Source organism: Symsagittifera roscoffensis, chromosome 5 (genome assembly GCF_963678635.1).
Source record: "Symsagittifera roscoffensis chromosome 5, txSymRosc1.1, whole genome shotgun sequence".
NCBI classification, from domain to species: domain Eukaryota; kingdom Metazoa; phylum Xenacoelomorpha; order Acoela; family Convolutidae; genus Symsagittifera; species Symsagittifera roscoffensis.
This window is the reverse complement of record NC_087066.1, coordinates 40,072,563-40,093,152: the sequence shown is the minus strand read 5'-3', so window position 1 is coordinate 40,093,152 and position 20,590 is coordinate 40,072,563. Positions and strand designations below refer to the sequence as shown.

Sequence of the window (20,590 nt, the reverse complement as noted above, 5' to 3'; positions counted from 1 at the left end):
TCATTTATTTTCCTTGATCGACAAAAAAGGTAGTTTTTACTACATAAAACACCAAATTTTTTTATTTAAAAACAATTTTTAAACGGTTTGCGAAAACTTTTTTTGGAGAATTTACCTTTCTTAAAATTTGTTGGGCTACGTGAGATTCTCACATTGATATAATTATGTCTGTGATCGACTGGGCATTTTTGGCGTAATTTTTGCTTAACTAAGTAAATCCAAAATGACGCACTTTTAGGGTAAGGTTTTGGACCTAAATTTCGCAAAACGAATTACACAATATTAATTCTGTCAAAATTTCGAGCAAGTTTTGTCTTCATGAGTTTTCATTTAAACTCAGCCCAATTTAAGAAAAATGCGTTTGAGATTTCAAGTTTAGCGCGTTTTGTCCGGTTAAATTAAATCAGCTTTGTATGATTAAAAGTAAATCTCCACACAAGTTAGTCGCCATAAAAAATTTGACAAAATTTAACCTTTTGTGGCAAACCAACCCATTGCTTCTGTCTGAAAATTTAGTTCAGAGCTTCTTCTAGATTCGCATCCACACTGACGATGATTAAAATTCTAACAAACAGTTTTTGGAAGCAATTAAAGCTCAGCCCCAGCATCCATTAGGCAATACACTGTTTTATGAAGAACTCAAAACGCTTTATATTCTAGCCCACACATTTAATCAAAAATGCCTGTTACATTAACACCTGGGAGATAATCTTAAAATCTAGCATGTTTCTTTTCCTTTCTCTCAGAAATGAATTACTCTAATAAACTATTTCTTAAAAGGTATTTCATTTAATTTTAAAACCAATTATATACTTACTCATTTCTCGATAGTGTTCATCTGCAAACTTCATGTGTTCCCCTGCTGAAGAAGAGGCCGTGTCATTTGACCCCGATTGACCTGCTCCACTTACAATGCCCGTGCGACTGTAAATGGGCTCTGTAACTTTGCTCTTCACCTGTCGAGTGTTCTTTTTGATCTCTTTCTGCAACCCATCTATGAAGTTCAGACCACCGCCGCTAAATCCTATGACAAAACACACTTCGCGTCATTGTATCACGCGCTAGGAACAACTCAAGTGCTAGAAATAATTTAAACAGAGGCGGAGATGTATTCAGAATAGTCCAGCTTACCAACTGCAAGCCATCTGGAGCAAAAAAAAATCAAGAGCACAGCAAAAAGAAAATCGAAAAATGTCAATCGACTCAAGAAGACCAAAAAAACTGGTTTTTCTTTTAGAAGCTTTTAACTTCCGAGTTTTAGAGAAAAGATATATCACCTTAACTATAAATGAGTCAACAGAAATTTGATACAACTAACACAATTTGAGAAACCTAAATCAATAGGTTCATTTTTTTATTCCGCTGGGATATATTTTAACTAAAACCCACCAATGAATCTGAAATTCAACCAAGTAATTCGGCGCAATTTATAATTTTGATATTACAAAGCATATAAGATTGCGAGTGAAATTGAATTGAACTACAAAAATCAAAAGCCAAACAATCAACCTTGAGCGCGAAAAACTTTCCTTTCAGCACAATTCCTGAAAAAATAACGCACGATCTAAAAAAAGTCTTCATTTCATTCATAGACATTTAGAAATACGGAAACAATCGTTGACACAGAGACCAAACTGTATCTTGCAACCACAACCAACAAACAGCAAAAAAATTATAGTTTTAAGACATGAAAAAAAGGTAAATAAACTTTGAGAAACAAAAACAATTCCTAATAATGAAGCATACATATCAAGGACTGAATCTTAGCTTACTTACAGTATTTGCAAATTAACTAATTGTAAAAATAGGCGCTTCCAAGCCTGTCACTTATTTGTGAGAATTAGGTCTAGAAAAGAGGCGAAGCTGCGCTTCGCAAACAACGGGAAAATGCAAAAAAGAGCTCTAGGAATGCAAAACAAAGTGAAATAAGCAAAAGATAAATAACCACCTTGAAACAATTTAGCTGAGACTAGGAGTATCATAACCACCACGACCGCTTGTAATTTTACTAACTTTAGCCACCAATAACATAGCCAACATACAGTTGGAAACGAGTCAATGAACTAAGAAAACAAAACAAAAATACTGACTTACTTTTAAAAAAAAATCTCAGTTTCCGAATTTCAAAAAAAAAGATGGCCTTAAAGATCTTTGAATTTCTGGAACAATTTGTGATAAACTTTTTTTGTAAAATCAACCCGTAGAGAAAACTGGATCAAAAAGTAAATTTTTTATTTACTTGGGAAATCTGAAAATTCAAACCCACTTTCGAAAAAAAAGTAGATCACATTTTTCGTGATCTCTACAATTTTGCTGAGCGATAGTGGTGGAGTTAGCACAAAAAAATTCAAAAGTCTAACCGCGTAAAAGTAAATTTCAGCCAGAACAAAATTAAAGACTTTTCTTGAAAAAAAAAACTGAAAATCATCATGACCTAAATAGGAGTCAGAACTACTTTCTTCGTATCTCAAAAAACAGCTATAGTTGCTATCAAACTGCCAAAGCTATTCAGCAAATGTTCGACCAAACAAACAAAAAAACTAATTCAATAATCCGGATCTGAATCTCCGACCACTGGATTAGGAGTCTCACGTCCTCGCATCCGTTCCACGGTCGCTTGAAAGTGAACGAGTGGCCCAGCTAATCCTTGATGCACCTGTTTAAAAATTTTCAATCATATGTACTGACAAGGAAATAGCTTTCGAAAATTGGACTTTACACAAGCTTTCATGCAAGGCAAATTTCTACCACTATCTCTTGCGATTGAACCTTGAATCTTAGATTTGGCATGAAAGTTTGACGAAAACTTGAAAAGTTTCAAAAAATTAGCTTTTTTGAGGCCAATTTTTTTTCTAACAGAGTTAGGGAATGGCCGCTTATGAAACGCTATCCATATGATTTTTTTCTTTTAATTCAAAAATATGTGAAATTACTATTTGAGAAGATGAAGAAGTTCAAACAAAAACACCTCCACTGCAACTTTCAAAGGCCGAAAGTTTTTGAGAATTGCAGGGGTGGTGCCTTACCAAAGTCCGAAAGTTTTTGAGAAAAAAAAAACTGAAATTGCCGCGAAAAGCTCAAAAAAGCTCAAAAGCTTCGCAAATCCCAAAAGCAACAAATCCCATACATTTTCATAATATCATAATTTTTCAAACAGAAACTAACACTAGCCGAACAAAAAGCAGGACAATTTTTTTAAATTTCCCTATGCTTATATAGGCAGAAATATTAGAAATAAAAATAGGCGCTTCCAAGCCTGTCACTTATTTGTGAGAATTAGGTCTAGAAAAGAGGCGAGGCTGCGCTTCGCAAACAAGCGGGAAAATGCAAAAAAGAGCTCTAGGAATGCAAAACAAAGTGAAATAAGCAAAAGATGAATAACCACCTCGAAACAATTTAGCTGAGACTAGGAGTATCATAACCACCACGACCGCTTGTAATTTTACTAACTTTAGCCACCAATAACATAGTCAACATACAGTTGGAAATGAGTCAATGAACTAACAAAACAAAACAAAAACACTGACTTACTTTGAAAAGAATCTGTTTCCGAATTTCAAAAAAAAGATGGCCTAAAGATCTTTGAATTTCTGGAACAATTTGTGATTGACTTTTTTTGGAAATCAACCCGTAGAGAAAACTGAATCAAAAAGTAAATTTTTTATTTACTTGGGAAATCTAAAAATTCGAACCCACTTTCGAAAATAAAAGTAGATCACATTTTCCGTGATCTCTACAATTTTGCTGAGCGATAGTGGTGGAGTTAGCACAAAAAAATTCAAAAGTCTAACCGCGTAAAAGTAAAATTGAGCCTAAACAAAATTAAAGACTTTTCTTGAAAAAAAAACTGAAAATCATCATGACCTAAATAGGAGTCTGAACTACTTTCTTCGTATCTCAAAAAACAGCTATAGTTGCTATCAAACTGCCAAAGCTATTCAGCAAATGTTCGACCAAACAAACAATAAAACTAATTCAATAATCCGGATCTGAATCTCTGACCAGTGGGTTAGGAGTCTCACGTCCTCGCATCCGTTCCACGGTCGCTTGAAAGTAAACGAGCGGCCCAGCTAATGCTTGATGCACCTGTTTGAAAATTTTTAATCATATGTACTGACAAGGAAATAGCTTTCAAAAAGTGGACTTTATGCAAGCTTTCATGCAAGACAAATTTCTACCACTATCTCCTGCGATTGAACCCTGAATCTTAGATTTGGCATGAAAGTTTGGAAAAAAATAACCGAAATGTCAAAAAATTAGCTTTTTTGAGGCCAAATTTTTTTCTAACAGAGTTAGGGAATGGCCGCTTATGAAACGCTATCCATATGATTTTTTCTTTTAATTCAAAACTATCTCAAATATGTGAAATTACTATTTGAGAAGATGAAAAAGTTCAAACAAAAACACCTCCACTGCAACTTTCAAAGGCCGAAAGTTTTTGAGAGTTACAGGGGCGGTGCCTTACCAAAGTCCGAAAGTTTTTGAGAAAAAAAACTGAAATTGCCGCGAAAAGCTCAAAAAAGCTCAAAATCTTCGCAAATCCCAAAAGCAACAAATCCCATACATTTTCATAATATCATAATTTTTTAAACAGAAACTAACACTAGCCGAACATAACGCAGGAAAATTTTTCAAATTTCCCTATGCTTATATAGGCAGAAATATTACACAGAAGCGACTAGCAAAACACACTAGCAAAACTAGCAAAACACGACTAGCAAAACACTAGCAAAACACGACAAAAAGCAGCTCTAGAAAATGCAATAAGAAAAACTAGAATTAGCGAATTTGCTAGGTCTAGGATTCGATCTGCGACCTACTGCAATCAAGAGGTTTTGAGTCTCACGCACTAACCATTCAGCCACGCACGGTCAACCACCGAAAAACACTAGTCACGAACAAAGCAGCTACAGATGCTAATAAATTGCCGATGCGATTCAGCAAAAGTGGCACCAAATACAAATAGACACAATTTTGCAAATAACAATTCGGAATATAACAAACTGAAGGCATCCACACCAACTTTGCATGTAACAAATCGCAAAACCTTAAGCCAAATTATGTTTAAATTAGATATTTCAAGAAAATTGTGAGATATTTCAGAATTCGAATTTTTATTGAGTTATGTTGTTAGAAACAAATAGCTTTTTTTCGGTTCAATTGATGAATTAAAAATGCATCAAATCAACTGTGTTAACTAATTACTATTCGAATGTCAAAGCACATGCTATTAACAAAATGTGAAAGTACCCAAAAAGTGGCACCAATATTGCGACTTAATTTGAAAAAAAGAAGGTTCTTGATAATATACGAAGCTGATGCTACTGTAATTAAGTTGAAGTATACCAAAAGTGCCACCAAAAGAGCCCTTGTATTTGATAATTAGTTTGGAAAAAAGTAACTCTGTGGTAATACACTACGCTTATTAAATTTGAAATTATTACTTGAGCGCTTTTAACTTCAAATTAAGCGCCGTTTTTAGTTAGGTAGCATTTATGCGTCAAGGCTAAGATACAAGAACACAAAAATGAGCAACATTTACATTACAAGAGTCAAATATTTTTAAGTTTGATATTAGGTTGTCGATATCTTCAAAACGTTTCAAAAAATAGTTCATTGAAAATGTTCATTTCCATAATCCTTGCACGTCACTTTAGCACTTGAATGAGCCATTCGCAAGCTCATTTGTATTAACCTAAAAGTGGCCATCTTAAAGTTTTAACACTTAATCAGTTTGATATTTTGTACGACGGGTTAGAACTCTAAATGATTTGTTTTGAATCGAATTAGAATTTGGTCTCGGAACACATTTTCCCCAGGGAAATTTCGGCTCTTGGAATAGCATTAATCACGGAAATTTAAATGCTCGAGAAATTCTTTGTCTAACTTTCGACTCCCAAAACTGCCGTTGTTGATAGAAGATACCAAGAGACAATTTATAGGCTAAGCTGCGCTTCGCAAACACTAGCAGGAATAGGACAAAAACAGCTCTTTAAATTGCAATAAGAATAAGTACAAATAATCCTCGCATTAGAAAAAAACGGATACGTCTCGGATTCGAACTTAAGACCTAGTGTGACCTAGAAATTGTGAATCTGACGCACTAACCCCTGCGTCACAGACGCTTCATTGATGACAAACACTAACCACAAAAAAGCAGAGAACAGATAGTACGCATTTTCAGCTCTTTTCCAGTTTACCACTCCCTTGTAACTTTACAATAAAAATGTTCAAAAATGTTCACAGGGCATTTTGCATGTAAATGTTTTTATAATTTGTTCATTTGTTAAAACTGACAGGTTTTACTGCAGTTTAAAACAAGAAAATTCATTTTTAAAAAGACGCATTTTTTTCTTATTTTGAATTTCAGAAAAAAAAATCAAATGGGGGTACCGAAAAGATCCGAATTTTCCACTGCTACAGTGAAATTTCCATGTAAACAACTATAACACTTTCAATGAACACTTTTATTTGCAAATTGCTCATCGCAGTTGTGTAATAAACTGATAGAAACCAAAACAAAAATGATTTTTTGAACACTTTTCAAAATTTAAAGAAAAAAATATCACATTGCAGCCTTTTCAATTTCAAGAATTCAAAATTTTTATAATTAACAAGTTTTTAGCTTAAAAAACAAAAAAAACGACCACGACCTATAAAACCAATAGGAAAAACATCTCCTGAAAAAATACGAACTATCGAAATGATCAACCACTTAATGATCATAAGACATGCCAGTATGAACAAGTGAATAGATTTGAAATAAATACTTCTTGCCTTCAATTCTGATGTTGATATTTTAAGACAATATTACAGGGCATGAGATAACCAGAAAAAGCTCTTTTCCATTTAGTTTCCAGCAAACTATACCCCAGTGCAATAATGAAATCACAGTGCGGATGCCTATAACTTTATTATAATTAGGATTGGGTGGGGCTACAGCGGGGAGGCCCTGAAAAAGATCCCAGTTGGCGGCCAGGGCAGGGTGGTGGGACCGGCTGCGGCAAAAGTGATGGAATAAAAGATCCAAGGTGAAAGGTGAGAGCTGGGCCAGCGGGTTAATAGAAAAGGGTATATGATGCGTGGCCTCTAACTTAGGTCAACGTTAGAGGGATCCCAGTAATCCGCCTCCTCAAAAAGAGACCGGCTACGGCAAAATAGATGACATCAATCAACCACGGCAAAAAAGATGACATCCCCCCCCCCCCCCGGACGCAAGGCACAAAAAAGCAAGGAGGGACCGGATCATTTTTTTTAATCCTAGAAAGGACCCGTTTTTCGTTTTTTTTTGTCTCACCAGATGCGTTTCCAGTGTTGGCCTGGCTACTATTGTTGGGTCCCATAGACTGCATCTCAGTGGTGTCATCGTCCTCCTCGTACACTGTCTGTTGCATGTCCTCATAAGCTGGCATCTCACTCTGACTGTGCACGTGCACCCCCACTGGCCTCACTCGCTTGTAATGGGGCAGCAACAAGGGCTCCAATCGGAACGCCTACGACAAAGTTAAAAACAATGCTAACAGAAAGTTGGAAAAGAGTCGCAATTAATTCAGGGAAAAATGAAGAAAAAAAACGACTGAAATAAAAAAAATTAACACAGAGGGAAAGCTGTGCTTTGCAAAGAAAAGCCAGAACGCGACAAAAGGTAGCTCTATGAAGCGCAATAAAAAAAGTTAGATATAAGCCTCGAATAAATAAAAATTCGGCTACGTTTCGGATTCGATCTGTGACCTAGAGATTATGAGTCTCACACACTAACCACACGGTCACGGAAGCTTAATAAATCACAAACACTAGCCACAAATAAAGCAGAGAACAGATGCTATGAAATTTCCTAGGCTACAGATCATGATAACAGCAAAAGTGCCACCAAATAAGTGAATACTTTTAATGAACACTTTTGATTGCGAATTCGGTTAGAAAAAAGTTGAGTTGCACGAAAACACAAACGCTCGCAAGAGTAAGAATCTTGTTTGGAAACTAAGAGTCACTCAAGTAGCACTGAATGTTTTCATCCGTAGCAGATTTACGGGGGGCGCGGATTTGACCCCCTGAGTACCAAAAGGGTCACCCTTTCGGAAAAAAAAAACACGATTTTATGGTCAAAACTCACAAAAAAGAGCCTGAAAACGCTCAAAAAGTGTTTTCCAAAATTTGCCTCCAGAAAATTTGTTCAAAATAGGGTTTTAATCGCGATTTGAGGGAGCTCGGAAAATCAATTTGGTAGGACTAAAAAAAGGTCGACAAAAATTTAGAACAAAAAAATAGAATACCCCCCTCGAAAAATCCTAGATTCGCCCAATAACTTACCACAGGGTCATAGGGATGGAACAAGTTGTAAAACCTCTTTGCCGCATTTTTCGGAAGCAGATTCTCAATTGATCCATTTTGGGAGGGTTTGATTCCCCTCAGAGCCAGGAAACAGCCGAGGGGAGATCCAACTGCGTAGTAGTTTTCTACGTTGAACGGGAGGCTCCGCGGTCCGAATGAATCGTAGTAGGGCTTGGCAATGGACTGTTCTAGCTGTAGCAGCTGCTTTTTGAGCTCAAAATACTTGGCCACTTCCGGAGATGGTTGGGAAGAGTTTGCCATTGCCTGAAATTATATGAACAAAAATAACGATCATTTCAATAAAATCGAGGTAAATATAGCTAGTTTGGAAATAGAACATAGCTAAGAGACACTTCGAAAAGATTCAATAAACGCAAATACACAAAAACATTCTGACTATAGTCTAGTTTGGAAATATAGCCTAGTTTGGAAATAGAACATAGCTAAGAGACACTTCGGAAAGATTCAATAAACGCAAATACACAAAAAAAAACATTCAATTTTCCAAAATAGATCGCCTTAAGACTCATAGAATTTCTGGAACAATTGATGATTGACAATGTCGACAAAATTGAGCCAATTTGAAAAAACTGGATCAATAGGTAAAATTCTTATTCTGCTGGGAAATCTGAAACTAAATTCTATTTTCGAAACTTGAATTTGATCACATTTTTCTTGACCTTTACACTTTTGCTCAGTAAATTTACACAGTAAATTTGAGCCTGAACAAAATTTTAAAGACTTCCTGAAAAAAAAACGAAAAAAAAATCGCGACCTATATAAGAGTCTGAACTTTATTTTTTAGCAAGAATTTATATTGATTTATTCAGAAATTCATGTTGAAAAAGAAACAAGACTGTAAGGAGTCCTAAAACATCGTTATTTGACAAAACGACACAACAAGCTCCCAATGGCTATAACTTGTATGTGTCTTAGCTATGTGTCTCGTACCGTACCACCTCCCGTACCTTATCCCCCCACCCGATGCAACTGCTAGTAAAACTTTTGGTCACTTGTTGTTTTCAATGTGCACTGCTTGTCATACTCTTAAGATAACGCAACCTTGGAAGACCAATGGTTACACTATGGTGCTGAATTCCATGCAAGGCAGTGTTTAGAGAAAAAAGGTCATATAAATCAAATCAAAATGTTCGCCACCTCATTTTGCAGATTGGCCACGAAGTCGTCCATAGTCCTGTAGTTCCTCAAGATGTCGTAACAGATGACGGATCCCAACGAGTGGCCAATTAAAGACACTTTCCCGCCATTTTTCACAAACTCAGGGTTGTACTCTATCAAGAGGAAAAACACAATCAAGTTTTTACACAGAGGCGAAGCTGTACCTCGCAAACAAGCGACAAAACGCCAATAATTGGCTCGAAACAGTAAAGAAAACAAAGAAAAGGCTAAAATAAGCCTTGAAAATAAAGTTTTTGCCATGCTCTCCAATTGAGTTTTAAATAAATTTCAAAAGCTTCGTCAAAGAACAAAAACTTTGGCCCAAACCCTTCTGAAGATTTTCACATTTTCATAAAAAAATCGATACAATTTCAGAAAATCTGTTTAATCACATCGTAACATAGGATCGAAAAATGCCATGCAAACAATTTTTGAACAGCTTCATTTTGTAATTTTACATGGACGAAGGGAAATCAAAAAAGAGCCAAAGATGTGCATACCGATGAATAGATTGTACTGTCGATGTATCTCTTTCACAACAGTATCCAAGATCTCTTCTGTGTAGAGGGGGGAGGTGTAGAAAAGGACATCCAACACACTCGCATTTCCCAGCTCCCGAATCCGACGCATCTTCCGCAACGTCACAGAGTCCAGCACACCTGTAAGAGAAGATGCTTGTTCAATGCTATCTTACAGGCGTTGCAAAGACGTCTTTTTTGTTTGGGAAATTTTTGGCACAGAAACGATGCTTCGCTTCGCAAACACTAGCGAGAACACGACAAAAAAAACAGCTCTAAAGTGCAATAAGAAAAAGTGGAAAAAACCTCGAACTAGTAAACACTCGGCCACGTCTCAGTTTGAACCTGCTAGCTAGAAATTACGAGTCTCACACACTAACTACTCGACCACGGACGCCTATTAAATCAAACACCAACCGCAAATAAAGCAGAAAACAGTTTTTCTGCAATTTTCAATGCTACAGTGAAATTTCCAAATATGTGAACACTTTTAATGAACCTTTTTATTTGCGAGTTAGATTAGAAAAAAAGAAGGTTCGAACTAAAACACTAATGCTCGCAACTGTAATTATAATGTGCTTTCTGGAAACCTCACAATAATTCTGAACAATTTGACTTCTTGGAAAACAACATTTGACAGTATTTTACAAAACGACGTCATACAGGCGTTGTAAGAGGTACCCTAAAATTTAATGACATACAATTTAACACCGTACATTTTAACACTTAGTCATTTCACTAGCAAACAACTTGAATCGACAACAATATAACTCCTAATTTCCAGTTAAACACTACATTTTAACACCTAGTCATTTCACTATTAACATTATTGCTGTATGAATTCCTTATTTTAACTCTTATCACACCAAAGTTAATCCTGCAATTAACGCACGCAGCATAATGAAAAACTTGGTTTATCTTAGTTATAAATGCTAAAAGGAGGCTTCCTAAATTATTTAAGACTCTTATCAACAAGTTTGTGATTTATTTTTAATTAGACTTTTCGCTAAACCATTATGATCACAGCCAATTCTTATAGCGTCCGGCCACGAATTATATTTCAAGCGAAAAAATATTTTTACAGGAAACTGGATTTGCTCAAAATATGAAACACATAAATGTCGAGCAACTGCCATTACTGAAAACAACGAATTAATCGAAACGCGTGGAGAGCAAAACCATGATATTTCAGCGGGAAAATCGGAGGCCCGAAATGTCATAAAGCATATAAAAGATCTCAGCGAGAGATTTACCCCAAATGTTGCAGTTGCCAGTGCGGTTTTGCCAGTTACAAACGATTTGGCCATTCAGTTTGCCCTCCCAAGTAAGGACAAACTGATTTGAACGGCTGCGCGCACTCGTAAGCAGCTAGATGTAAATATGCCGCCCATCCCCGTTGCGAGAAATTTCGAGATCCCTGAAATTTTTGAAAATTTTATCCGGTATGACAGTGGATCAAATTATCATGAGCGAATCATTTTGTGCGGCGACCCCAAAATGCTGAGAGTTCTGGAGAAGTCAATTTTCTTAAAAATGGGGGTTAAAAAGGGGGAACCTTGTAAGACGTCTATTTTTGTTTTCGATTGTTTTTAATTATAATGTGCCTTCTTGAAGTCAGACTTCTTGGAAATCAGACAAAATTTGACGGAATTTTACGAATAGTTGTTGAAATGCTTCTGACGAAAAAAAAATGTATTTAACTCCACAGGACATAACCATCTGAACTAACCGAGCTTGAAGCTTATCAATAAGCTTTTTTATATAAAAGTTCAAGTGGAGTTCAGATGGTTAAGTTCTGTCGAGTTTTATAATGGGTTATTCCATAAGAAGCATTTCCACTAGTCGTGCAAGTCTGTCACAAGCGATCTGTCTAACTTCCAAAAAATGAATTGCCCAGAATTGATGAAATGAAGCTTTAAGAAGTGATGAGGTTAGGAGAAGACATGTAGCAAATTGAAACGTCGCTGTACGATGTCGTCAAAGTTAAGCTTACGACTTAATACAGCTAGTTTCTGCAGCTAGGTTATTTGGTAGAACTCGAATTAAGAAATTGCATTAACACGCAGAAGTAACGTGGAGCTTCGTACCAAAAGTGACGCAACACAAAAATAGCACGGAAGCTTGGGGGAAGAGATTGAAACGAAAGCAACTGAGCAGGAAAAAAAATCGAGAAAATAAAACGAACAAAATATACGTTTGTCTCATGTCAAGTTCAAAGTGAAGAAAACATAATAAAAAGAAAGCTGCCATTGTCAAACATAGCCAGCAGACAGTTGGAAAAGAGTAAAAAAGCAAGGAAACGTAAAAGAAAAATTGATTTTTTAAAAAAAAAAATCAATTTAACTACTTCAAAGTACAAAAACATGATTGTACAGCTAATTGAATTTCAGGAACAATTTATGAAGGAAATTTTTTTGATAGAATTAACTCAATTTGAAAAAACTGGATCAATAGGGAAAATTTTTTTTCGCTGGAAAATCTGAAATTAAAGGTCGACACGTTTTTCATATCCTGCTCTTTACACCTTCATAATTGCAGAGAGCAACTTAACTATCTTTTAGCAGATGAAATTTAATTGAACTCTAATTAAGCAAATATACGCAGAAGAATTCATAAAAGCATAAATATAATATAAAGCACTTCTGTAAAACAAAAGCATTTTAAGTTTTTTCCGGAAAAAAAGACAAAAACAAATCATCACGACCTATATAAGAGTCCGAACTACGCTCAAGGACTCTGAAACAGTAGATCAAAAAAACTACAAAAAAATTTCAGCCAAAAACCTGAAAAAAAAACATACCTTTACGTTATACTGCCTTACAAATCATTGAAAGAAACGAAACAAGAAAAACATTACACGAAAAAACCTTAATTTGAACAACTACAACGATGAAAAATTTGCCCATTTTATTTCAGAAGAGCTCAATTATCAAATCAAAAAAATTGAAAATAACGTAAAAAAGACAGGAAGATTTGGAAAACATTACAAATGAAAGCATGAAAAATCATTAATGTTTTCAAAGAACAGATGATTTGATGTACAATTAGAATACCAAACTAATACCAAAATTAAAAGACAAAACTTTAAAAAACAAAACTAAAACTATAAAGTCTGTTCTCTCAAAAATAACCAAAATATAATTAAAAATGAAACCACAAAACGATAAGTACTTAAATTTAGAGTTGAAACGCACTAAACCTTTGTTGAAACATTTTTCGTTTCATAGCGCTTCAGGCTTAATTAAACATAGTCTGTCATTTCAAAAGACTTGTGTGCTTTCCACAAAAATACAGTCTGTAAAGCAAAGAAACAACTCAAACATATAAAAAACGTAGTTATGGACGGAAAAATTAATAAATAACACCAAAGGTGGATGTCACAAAATAATACCAAAGGGGGACCCTTTGGTTGGTCAGATGGCTAATTACCTGAATTCAAAACAAATGATGGTTCTTGCGCTATAGGCTAGTTCTAGAGGTAACGTACACAGAGGCGTACACCATAACGTACCCCATAGCGTAAGAACCATCAATTGGTTTGAATTTATCATAGCCAACGTGACATCTTTTGTGTGAACTTCGTTACAAAAACTCTACAACCCGATTATAAAACTTTTTCTTAATTGCAAGTGTAATAACAGGATCAACAATTTCGACTTTTACCTTTTCGAAACTAAATAAATTTTTACGATTAACTTTTCAATTCCTACAAACCAACCTAGCCTAGCCACGGTGAACGAGTTGGCAACTTTTTGATTTCAACTGCGCTAATGAACAATTATTGAAGCCTTTTCGCGTTCGTTCTGCAACTACTTAAGACGCAAGGCTCACACAAGCGAGAAAAGGTCAAAAATTAGCTCTAACAGGGTCAAAATATAAGGAAAAAAGAAAAGGTAAAACTAATTAAAATTCTGCTAGGAGCCGAAATGAAACTCACAACCTAGAGATTAAAAGTCACACATCCTAACATCTGCGCCTGTTAAACACTAGGAACCCAGCTAAATCAAGAGTTACTTGTTTGATTTTTAAAAAATTCAAACGACTGATGCGAAACGCAATGTGTAATTTTCAAAATGTGTCAAAATGTCAAAAAATGATTAAGTCTATAGCTGATATTTCAACTAGCACCTTTCAAAGTTTCGTCCATGGATCTTCAAAACATGTAGCTGCAGACAAACATCAGAAACGCGAGAAAAGTAGTAGTTTGTTTCATTCTTTGAAAAAAATGCAAATTCTTGGTCTCTTTTCTGTACAATTTCAACTATTGAATTAATATAATTAAAGACAGTTGATATAGTGCAGAAACGATGCAAACAATTTGCGTTAACATGAATCTCCTACCTTCGTCCAGCTTTATTTTGGACCTCCACTCGATAGGGAGAAACTCGACTCTGTTGGATGAGAAGTTGGGGTAGAGTTCCTTCTGGTATTTGGCCACCAGGTTGCGAGTGCTGAAAAGAAAGACAAAAGAATCAGTAAGTTAGCCCAATTTCATTATTAAAAAACAATTTAATGTTAATCAGTCGGCTTTTTACTGTCTCCCAACCCCACCAAAAAATTTAGAATATATGCTTGAGCGTGAATCATAAATTTTACAGTGCTGATTTAAATTAACCGGACTTTTTAAAATTAAACTTGAAATTTAAAACGCGGTTTTCTCAAATTGGGTTGAGTTTAGCTGAAAACTTATGAAGACAGAACTTGCTTAGAATTTTAGCAGAATTGATATGGTGTAATTTGTTTTGCGAAATTCGGGTCCGAAATTTTACCCCAAAAATGGGTCATTTTGGCTTTTCTTAGTTAATCAAAAATTACGCCAAAATACCCGTCGATCACAGACATAATTATATCTCAGTGAGCCCCTTACGTAGCCCAACAAACTTTAAAAAGGGTATAATCTCCAAAATATTGTATAAGTTAATTTATTTTTGTTTGATAGACAAAAAGGTCATTTTTACAATATAAAATACCAACTTTTTATTTAAAAACAATTTTTAAACAATATGCAATCTGTAGAAAGCACTTTATTAAATTCATTACACAGAAAAATTCAAAATCTTACTGTTTACTATTATATTTTTCGAATAATGAAAAAAAAATGGTATTATCTTTAACAGGAGTCAAAACAATGTACGAAACATTTCCAAAAGAATCTGAAAACAAGACCAAATGTACTCTTTCGTGAAAACGTCTTGAAAGTACAAACAACTTAAATAAGAAACACCTGTTTCAAATTTCATTGTATTATGTTATATTTTATTATCATCGCTAACATTCAGTTGAAAAAGAGTCATGAACATGAACGCAGAGAAAAAGAAAAAAACTGTGACTTAATCAAAAAAAATTATGGCCTTAGACCTGATGAAATTCACAAACAATATTTATTTTGATAAAAATCACCCAAATTGAGAAAACTGGATCAAAAGAAATTTTTTGAATCCGTTGCGAAATCTGTTTTTAAAACTCCACGCTCGAAATTAGAAGTCGATCACAATTTTCGAGACCTTTACACTTTTGCGGTTTGACAGAGGAGTTTGCCTTCCTTTTAACAACAATTATTGAACTTAAGAAATCATAAAACAGCGAAAAATCAAACTCGAGCGTGAACCAAACTTAAAGACTTTTCATGAAAAAAAAAATAACGAAAAATACATCAAGACCTATAAAAGAGCATTCAGTACCTCAATTATTCTTAATAACAAGGCCTTTGAATTAGAATCCCATACATTGAATTCATTTAAAACTTGAAAAAAAAATCAAATAAAATCACCGAAAATAAACTGAAAAACTTAAAGCAACAAAAATGGTTCAGATAAACATAACAACTAACTCATAGTTGGAAATGCAAGGAAACAGACCGCAAGGAAAGAGAAAAAATGCTGAAAAAAAACCGACTCATTTTTTGAGAAAAACTTCAAGTTTCAAATATCAAAGAATTAAATATATGCCCTTAAAGCTCCATAACTTTCACGATCAATTTATCATTGGTGCTTTTTCAATAAAATCAACCCAATCTGAGAAAACTGGATCAATAGGTAAAATTTATATGTCGCTGGAAAATCTGATAATTAAATTCCATTTTCGAAATGAGCAGTTGATCACGTTTTCCGTTACCTTAAAATTTTGCTGTTTGATAGTAGAGTTTGCCTTCCTTTATACAAAGGAAAGGAACTAAAAAATACACCAAAAGTCAAACCGCAAAAAAAATCAGTTGGTCGTTTACTCTACGAATATTATGGATAAAATGGATAAAACTATTTTTCAGGAATAAACTCGGATAAAAAACGTAAGCAGTTGCTTTTAGGCCATCGTTTGGCCATTTAATCCGAGGGCGTCAGAGAGGTGCTCTTAGTGTCAAAAGAATTCTCGCAAACAACAAAGCAGTTCGAAACTTTGGACTTCAATTTGTTCATCGGGAAGCTAAGAATCTAAACTATATATCGGTTTTCTTTTACGTAGGAAAGGATTCAAAAAACCACTCAGCAAGAAAAAAAAATTGACTCAAAATTTGGCATTTTACAAAACAAACTACTGAATTTTCAGTCAACTTATGTCTGAGAGCTTAACAAAATTTTGATTTATTTTTCATGTGTAAAGAAGAGGGCTTAGCTTAGATAGATTCTTAGCTTTCCAATGAACACTTTTATTTTAAGTCCAAAGTTTCAAACTGATTCTGCTCTTTACTTATAAACTATTGGCACTAAGACCACCCCTCTGACGCCCTCGGATTTAATGGCCATACAGCGCCTAAAAACAACTTTTTTAGTGAATCTTTAGTTGTTGTAGAGAGAAAGGCACAGAAATGGAAAATAACTAGTTCCTTTAATCGTTTGAAAACTCAAAATTGCAACATCTATGTCCCTTGACTGTAGAAAAGTATTTTTTTTAAATTAGCAATCAAAAGCTTGTAACAATGGTTGAAGATAAAATGACAGTTAATTGGTAAAATTACATATGATAAATTAAATAGCTCTTTTCCAGTTTCCCATCCCCTGGTAAATTTCAAAATGTAGCAGCTCAAAAACTGTTCTTACGACATTTTGCATGTAGGAAATGTTGAATGTGGTCACCTGTTAATGCATTTTACTACATGAAAAGTCATTTTAAATAGGTTTTCAAATATTGAATTTCCGAACAAATCAAAGGAGAGAAAAAGAGCCAAATAAATGATAAAATGGAAGTGAAATGGATTCAACTGATGACCAATACGATGGTTCTGTTCATGATTGAACAATCTAATATAGAATTCCCCCATTTTCATGACAGGTGTGTAGCTATCCCGCCAAAAAACAATTTGTGAGTCAATGATGGAATTTTGATGGAAATTAAGTTGACTTCAATTGAAGATAACACCGAACGTTTTTTAACAAAGGCTCTAAAAACAAAAGCCCCCCAATTGAATCAGGTCTACGAAAAAGGAAAAACGCGGTACAAATCTATTCCAAGCGACCTAGACGAGGAATACTGGAAGCAAACGATAGTGCCATAGTTACCAACCCATCTATTCTACGAGTTTCAAAATCAACAAAACAATTGCTGATCGGTTTTTCGATTCATGAAATTAGTTATTCGAGCTAAAAGTAAACGTCAAAGGTTTTGAAGCTTATGAGTTCTTAAGATATTTGTTCAGCTGAATTAAACTAAACAAAAATTACATTTTTGAGTCAGATAACGCAATTTAAAATCAATGGTTTAAAAAAAAAGACTAACAGCAATCTACAGGTTAATCAAAACTTTTGAAAGTATATAAAGCGGATAAACATCATAAATTGGCCATTCTGCGAACTTTCACAACCCTATAACTTCACGGAGCACACAATCACAGAAGAAATATCACTTCAAATTTTCAAGCAGGCCATCGACGTATTTCAGATGATCAGGAAATTTCAACAAAACATTTTTCTACTTAAAAAAAATTGTCTTCTAAATGAGAACATACCAGCATGTGTGTAGACCAATTTCGCCAATTTATTTAGCACAACAATACATCTCAATCAAATGGGACAGTGACAGATATGGAACCGTCATTCATTCCGTGGATGTATGTGAACAACATTGTTCTAAGATTTGACATCAGCCTGCCGTTTTTCGGGCTGGTTGGAAACTTCCTCTGTTACATAACATCCGGTTTCCTACCTGCATGAAATAACATGTACTTCATGCAGTTTCTGGCGCTGTTTGACTTACAACGATTGACCACGTATGCTGTTGATACTATTACGAAAAGTCTTGGAGTCATCACACCCAACATCAATGTAAGTTTCGACCACAGCGGCAAACCACTCTTGGAAAATACTCAAAAACGCAAGCAAAAAAACTTTTTTCTGACCTCTATCATTTGAAAACAATAATACTCTAACAATAATACTCTAACCAATGTAAGGCCAAACTTCGATGAACTTTATATTCAAAAAATTATAGAATTGCGAAGCTCAACACAGAAATGTAACACAAAATTGTATGACTTGAATTAAAAAAACTGAACGTCTATCATCACACAATCTTCACTTAAGTAAAAAACAATATAAAGGTAGATTTCAAATTCATTACTTAGCTCTTTTCCATCCCCCCAACAAGAGGAATGAAAAATAATGGATAACTCTGCCAAAAAAATGTTCTCTGTGAGCTTTAGACATTATAACATTATATTGTAATTTTCTTGAAAAAAAAACTCAACAGTATAGCAACTCTAAGTCATCTTCACTAAAATTATTGAATTACTGACTTTTTCAGAAGGATACTAATTAAAGCAGGAAAAAAGCATATGCCACAAAAACCTAAGAAAAAATTAAAGAGAATTTAGATCTCAGAAAAATCCCCTACATGCTGCTTGCGTGCAAAAATGTATTATCATAGACATTTTAGTAGGCTCCGTTTTAAAAATAATCATAAAATCTATAAACATTTTTCCTCTTGCGCGGTTAAAAACGAAGAAATTCAAACTTTCATTCATGAAAGTTTTAAAAACATATTTCTACTTTAAAAAAATTGTCTTCTAAATGAGAACATACCAGCATGTGTGTAGACCAATTTCGCCAATTTATTTAGCACAACAATACATCTCAATCAAATGGGACAGTGACAGATATGGAACCTTCATTCATTCCAAGGATGTATAAGAACAACATAGTTCTCAACTTTGGCTGTTTTTCCAAGATTGACAACGCATGCTGTTGATACTGTTACGAAAAGTCTCGGAGTCAGCATGCCCAAAGCAAATGTAAGTTTTAAACACAGATTCAAACCACTCTTGGAAAACACTCAAAGAAACGGCAAAAAACTCTTTTTTGACCCTAGCGTTTGAAATTTTTAAACCATAATACTTTAGCCAATGATAAAGTCAGATTTTAAGGATATTTATTTAATAATTTATTCGACATATCGACTAAATTTCAACTGCGATAGAAATGCGTGAGATCTGAACTAATGACTCAAAGAACTTTCAGTCAGCTTATTTTTCTGACCGAAAAATTAAACAACATACTGTTGAGATGGCATTAATCAAGGCAGTGTTAAGCAAGCTTCCAGAAACGATTAAAAAACTATTACTTTAGAATTATTTGCAATTGTAGAAAATCATAGAACATACTGGTTCATTGAAAAACTCTTTCTAATAGAAAATCTTGCTATTGAAACTTTTATGATCAGAAAATCTGTATTTTTCTTCCAGATCTTTTTTCGCAATGCAAGAAAATAATTTGAGCTAAGCTTTGAAACTGACTGGAACAACAAGCTTCAAAAAATATCAAAAAATCAACGCGTCAAAATAGAGAAACAGAATTCATATTCGTCTGTTGGTCATTAATGTATTTTGTCTTATTTGACGAAAAGGAAAAATATATACTTAATGACGCCTCAGTTTTTCTTACATCATTTTTATTTGCTCTCCTAATCACGACGACATAATTTTTTTAAAAAAACCACGGAGCAAAAACAGACCGATTATCGAAACAAGCCGGAAAAAAACGCGCCGGCAAACTGATCGAAACTATGTAATCATGCTTATGTTCTTAACGTGTTCGTTTTTAGTTTTCGGGGTGTTTGCAATCGTTACCCTATTAATTGGAATCAGTTACTATTACTGAATATAGAATTGTACTTTGAGCCTGCTAACTTTTTCCATGACTATCAGTGTGACTTCGGGAATCATGAACAACTCGCTGAATTTTCTCTTTCATTACTTAACTGGTTCAATGATTCGAACGGCTTGAGCTAAATTTGACATTAAGGTTAATGATTGCACCCATCTATAAAATAACTTATTGCAAAAAAACGAATAGATAAAATTAATTAAAGAGAACAACTAACTTATTTCGGAAAAAATAGCACATGGAAGCTATTTACTTTTCCAGGTAACACAAAGCTGATGGACAAAACTTGAAAACTAAAACGCGTTTTTCTCAAATTAGGCTAAGTTTAGATGGAAAAAGATGAAGACACAACTTGCTTAGAAGTTAATTAGGTTTAATATGGTGCCATTCGTTTTGCCAAATTCAGGACTAAAATTTTGACCCAAAATTTTGGCTTTTCTAGTCAAGCAAACATTACGCCAAAAACACCTG

General features: G+C 34.4%; 1 protein-coding gene across 2 annotated transcripts in view; it reads right to left on the bottom strand.

Moving 5' to 3' along the window:
• The window catches only part of LOC134845453 (phospholipase DDHD1-like), a 332,903-nt gene that overhangs the window by 13,906 nt on the left and 298,407 nt on the right, over positions 1-20,590 (bottom strand). For both annotated transcript variants that reach the window (XM_063862341.1, XM_063862342.1), the window contains exons 8-13: positions 14,370-14,479; positions 10,011-10,169; positions 9,490-9,623; positions 8,311-8,595; positions 7,298-7,493; positions 818-1,024 (exon numbers count right to left, since the gene is read on the bottom strand). In XM_063862341.1, the coding sequence (XP_063718411.1) occupies positions 818-1,024; positions 7,298-7,493; positions 8,311-8,595; positions 9,490-9,623; positions 10,011-10,169; positions 14,370-14,479 (1,091 nt within the window). The remainder of the gene's footprint in view (positions 1-817; positions 1,025-7,297; positions 7,494-8,310; positions 8,596-9,489; positions 9,624-10,010; positions 10,170-14,369; positions 14,480-20,590) is intronic.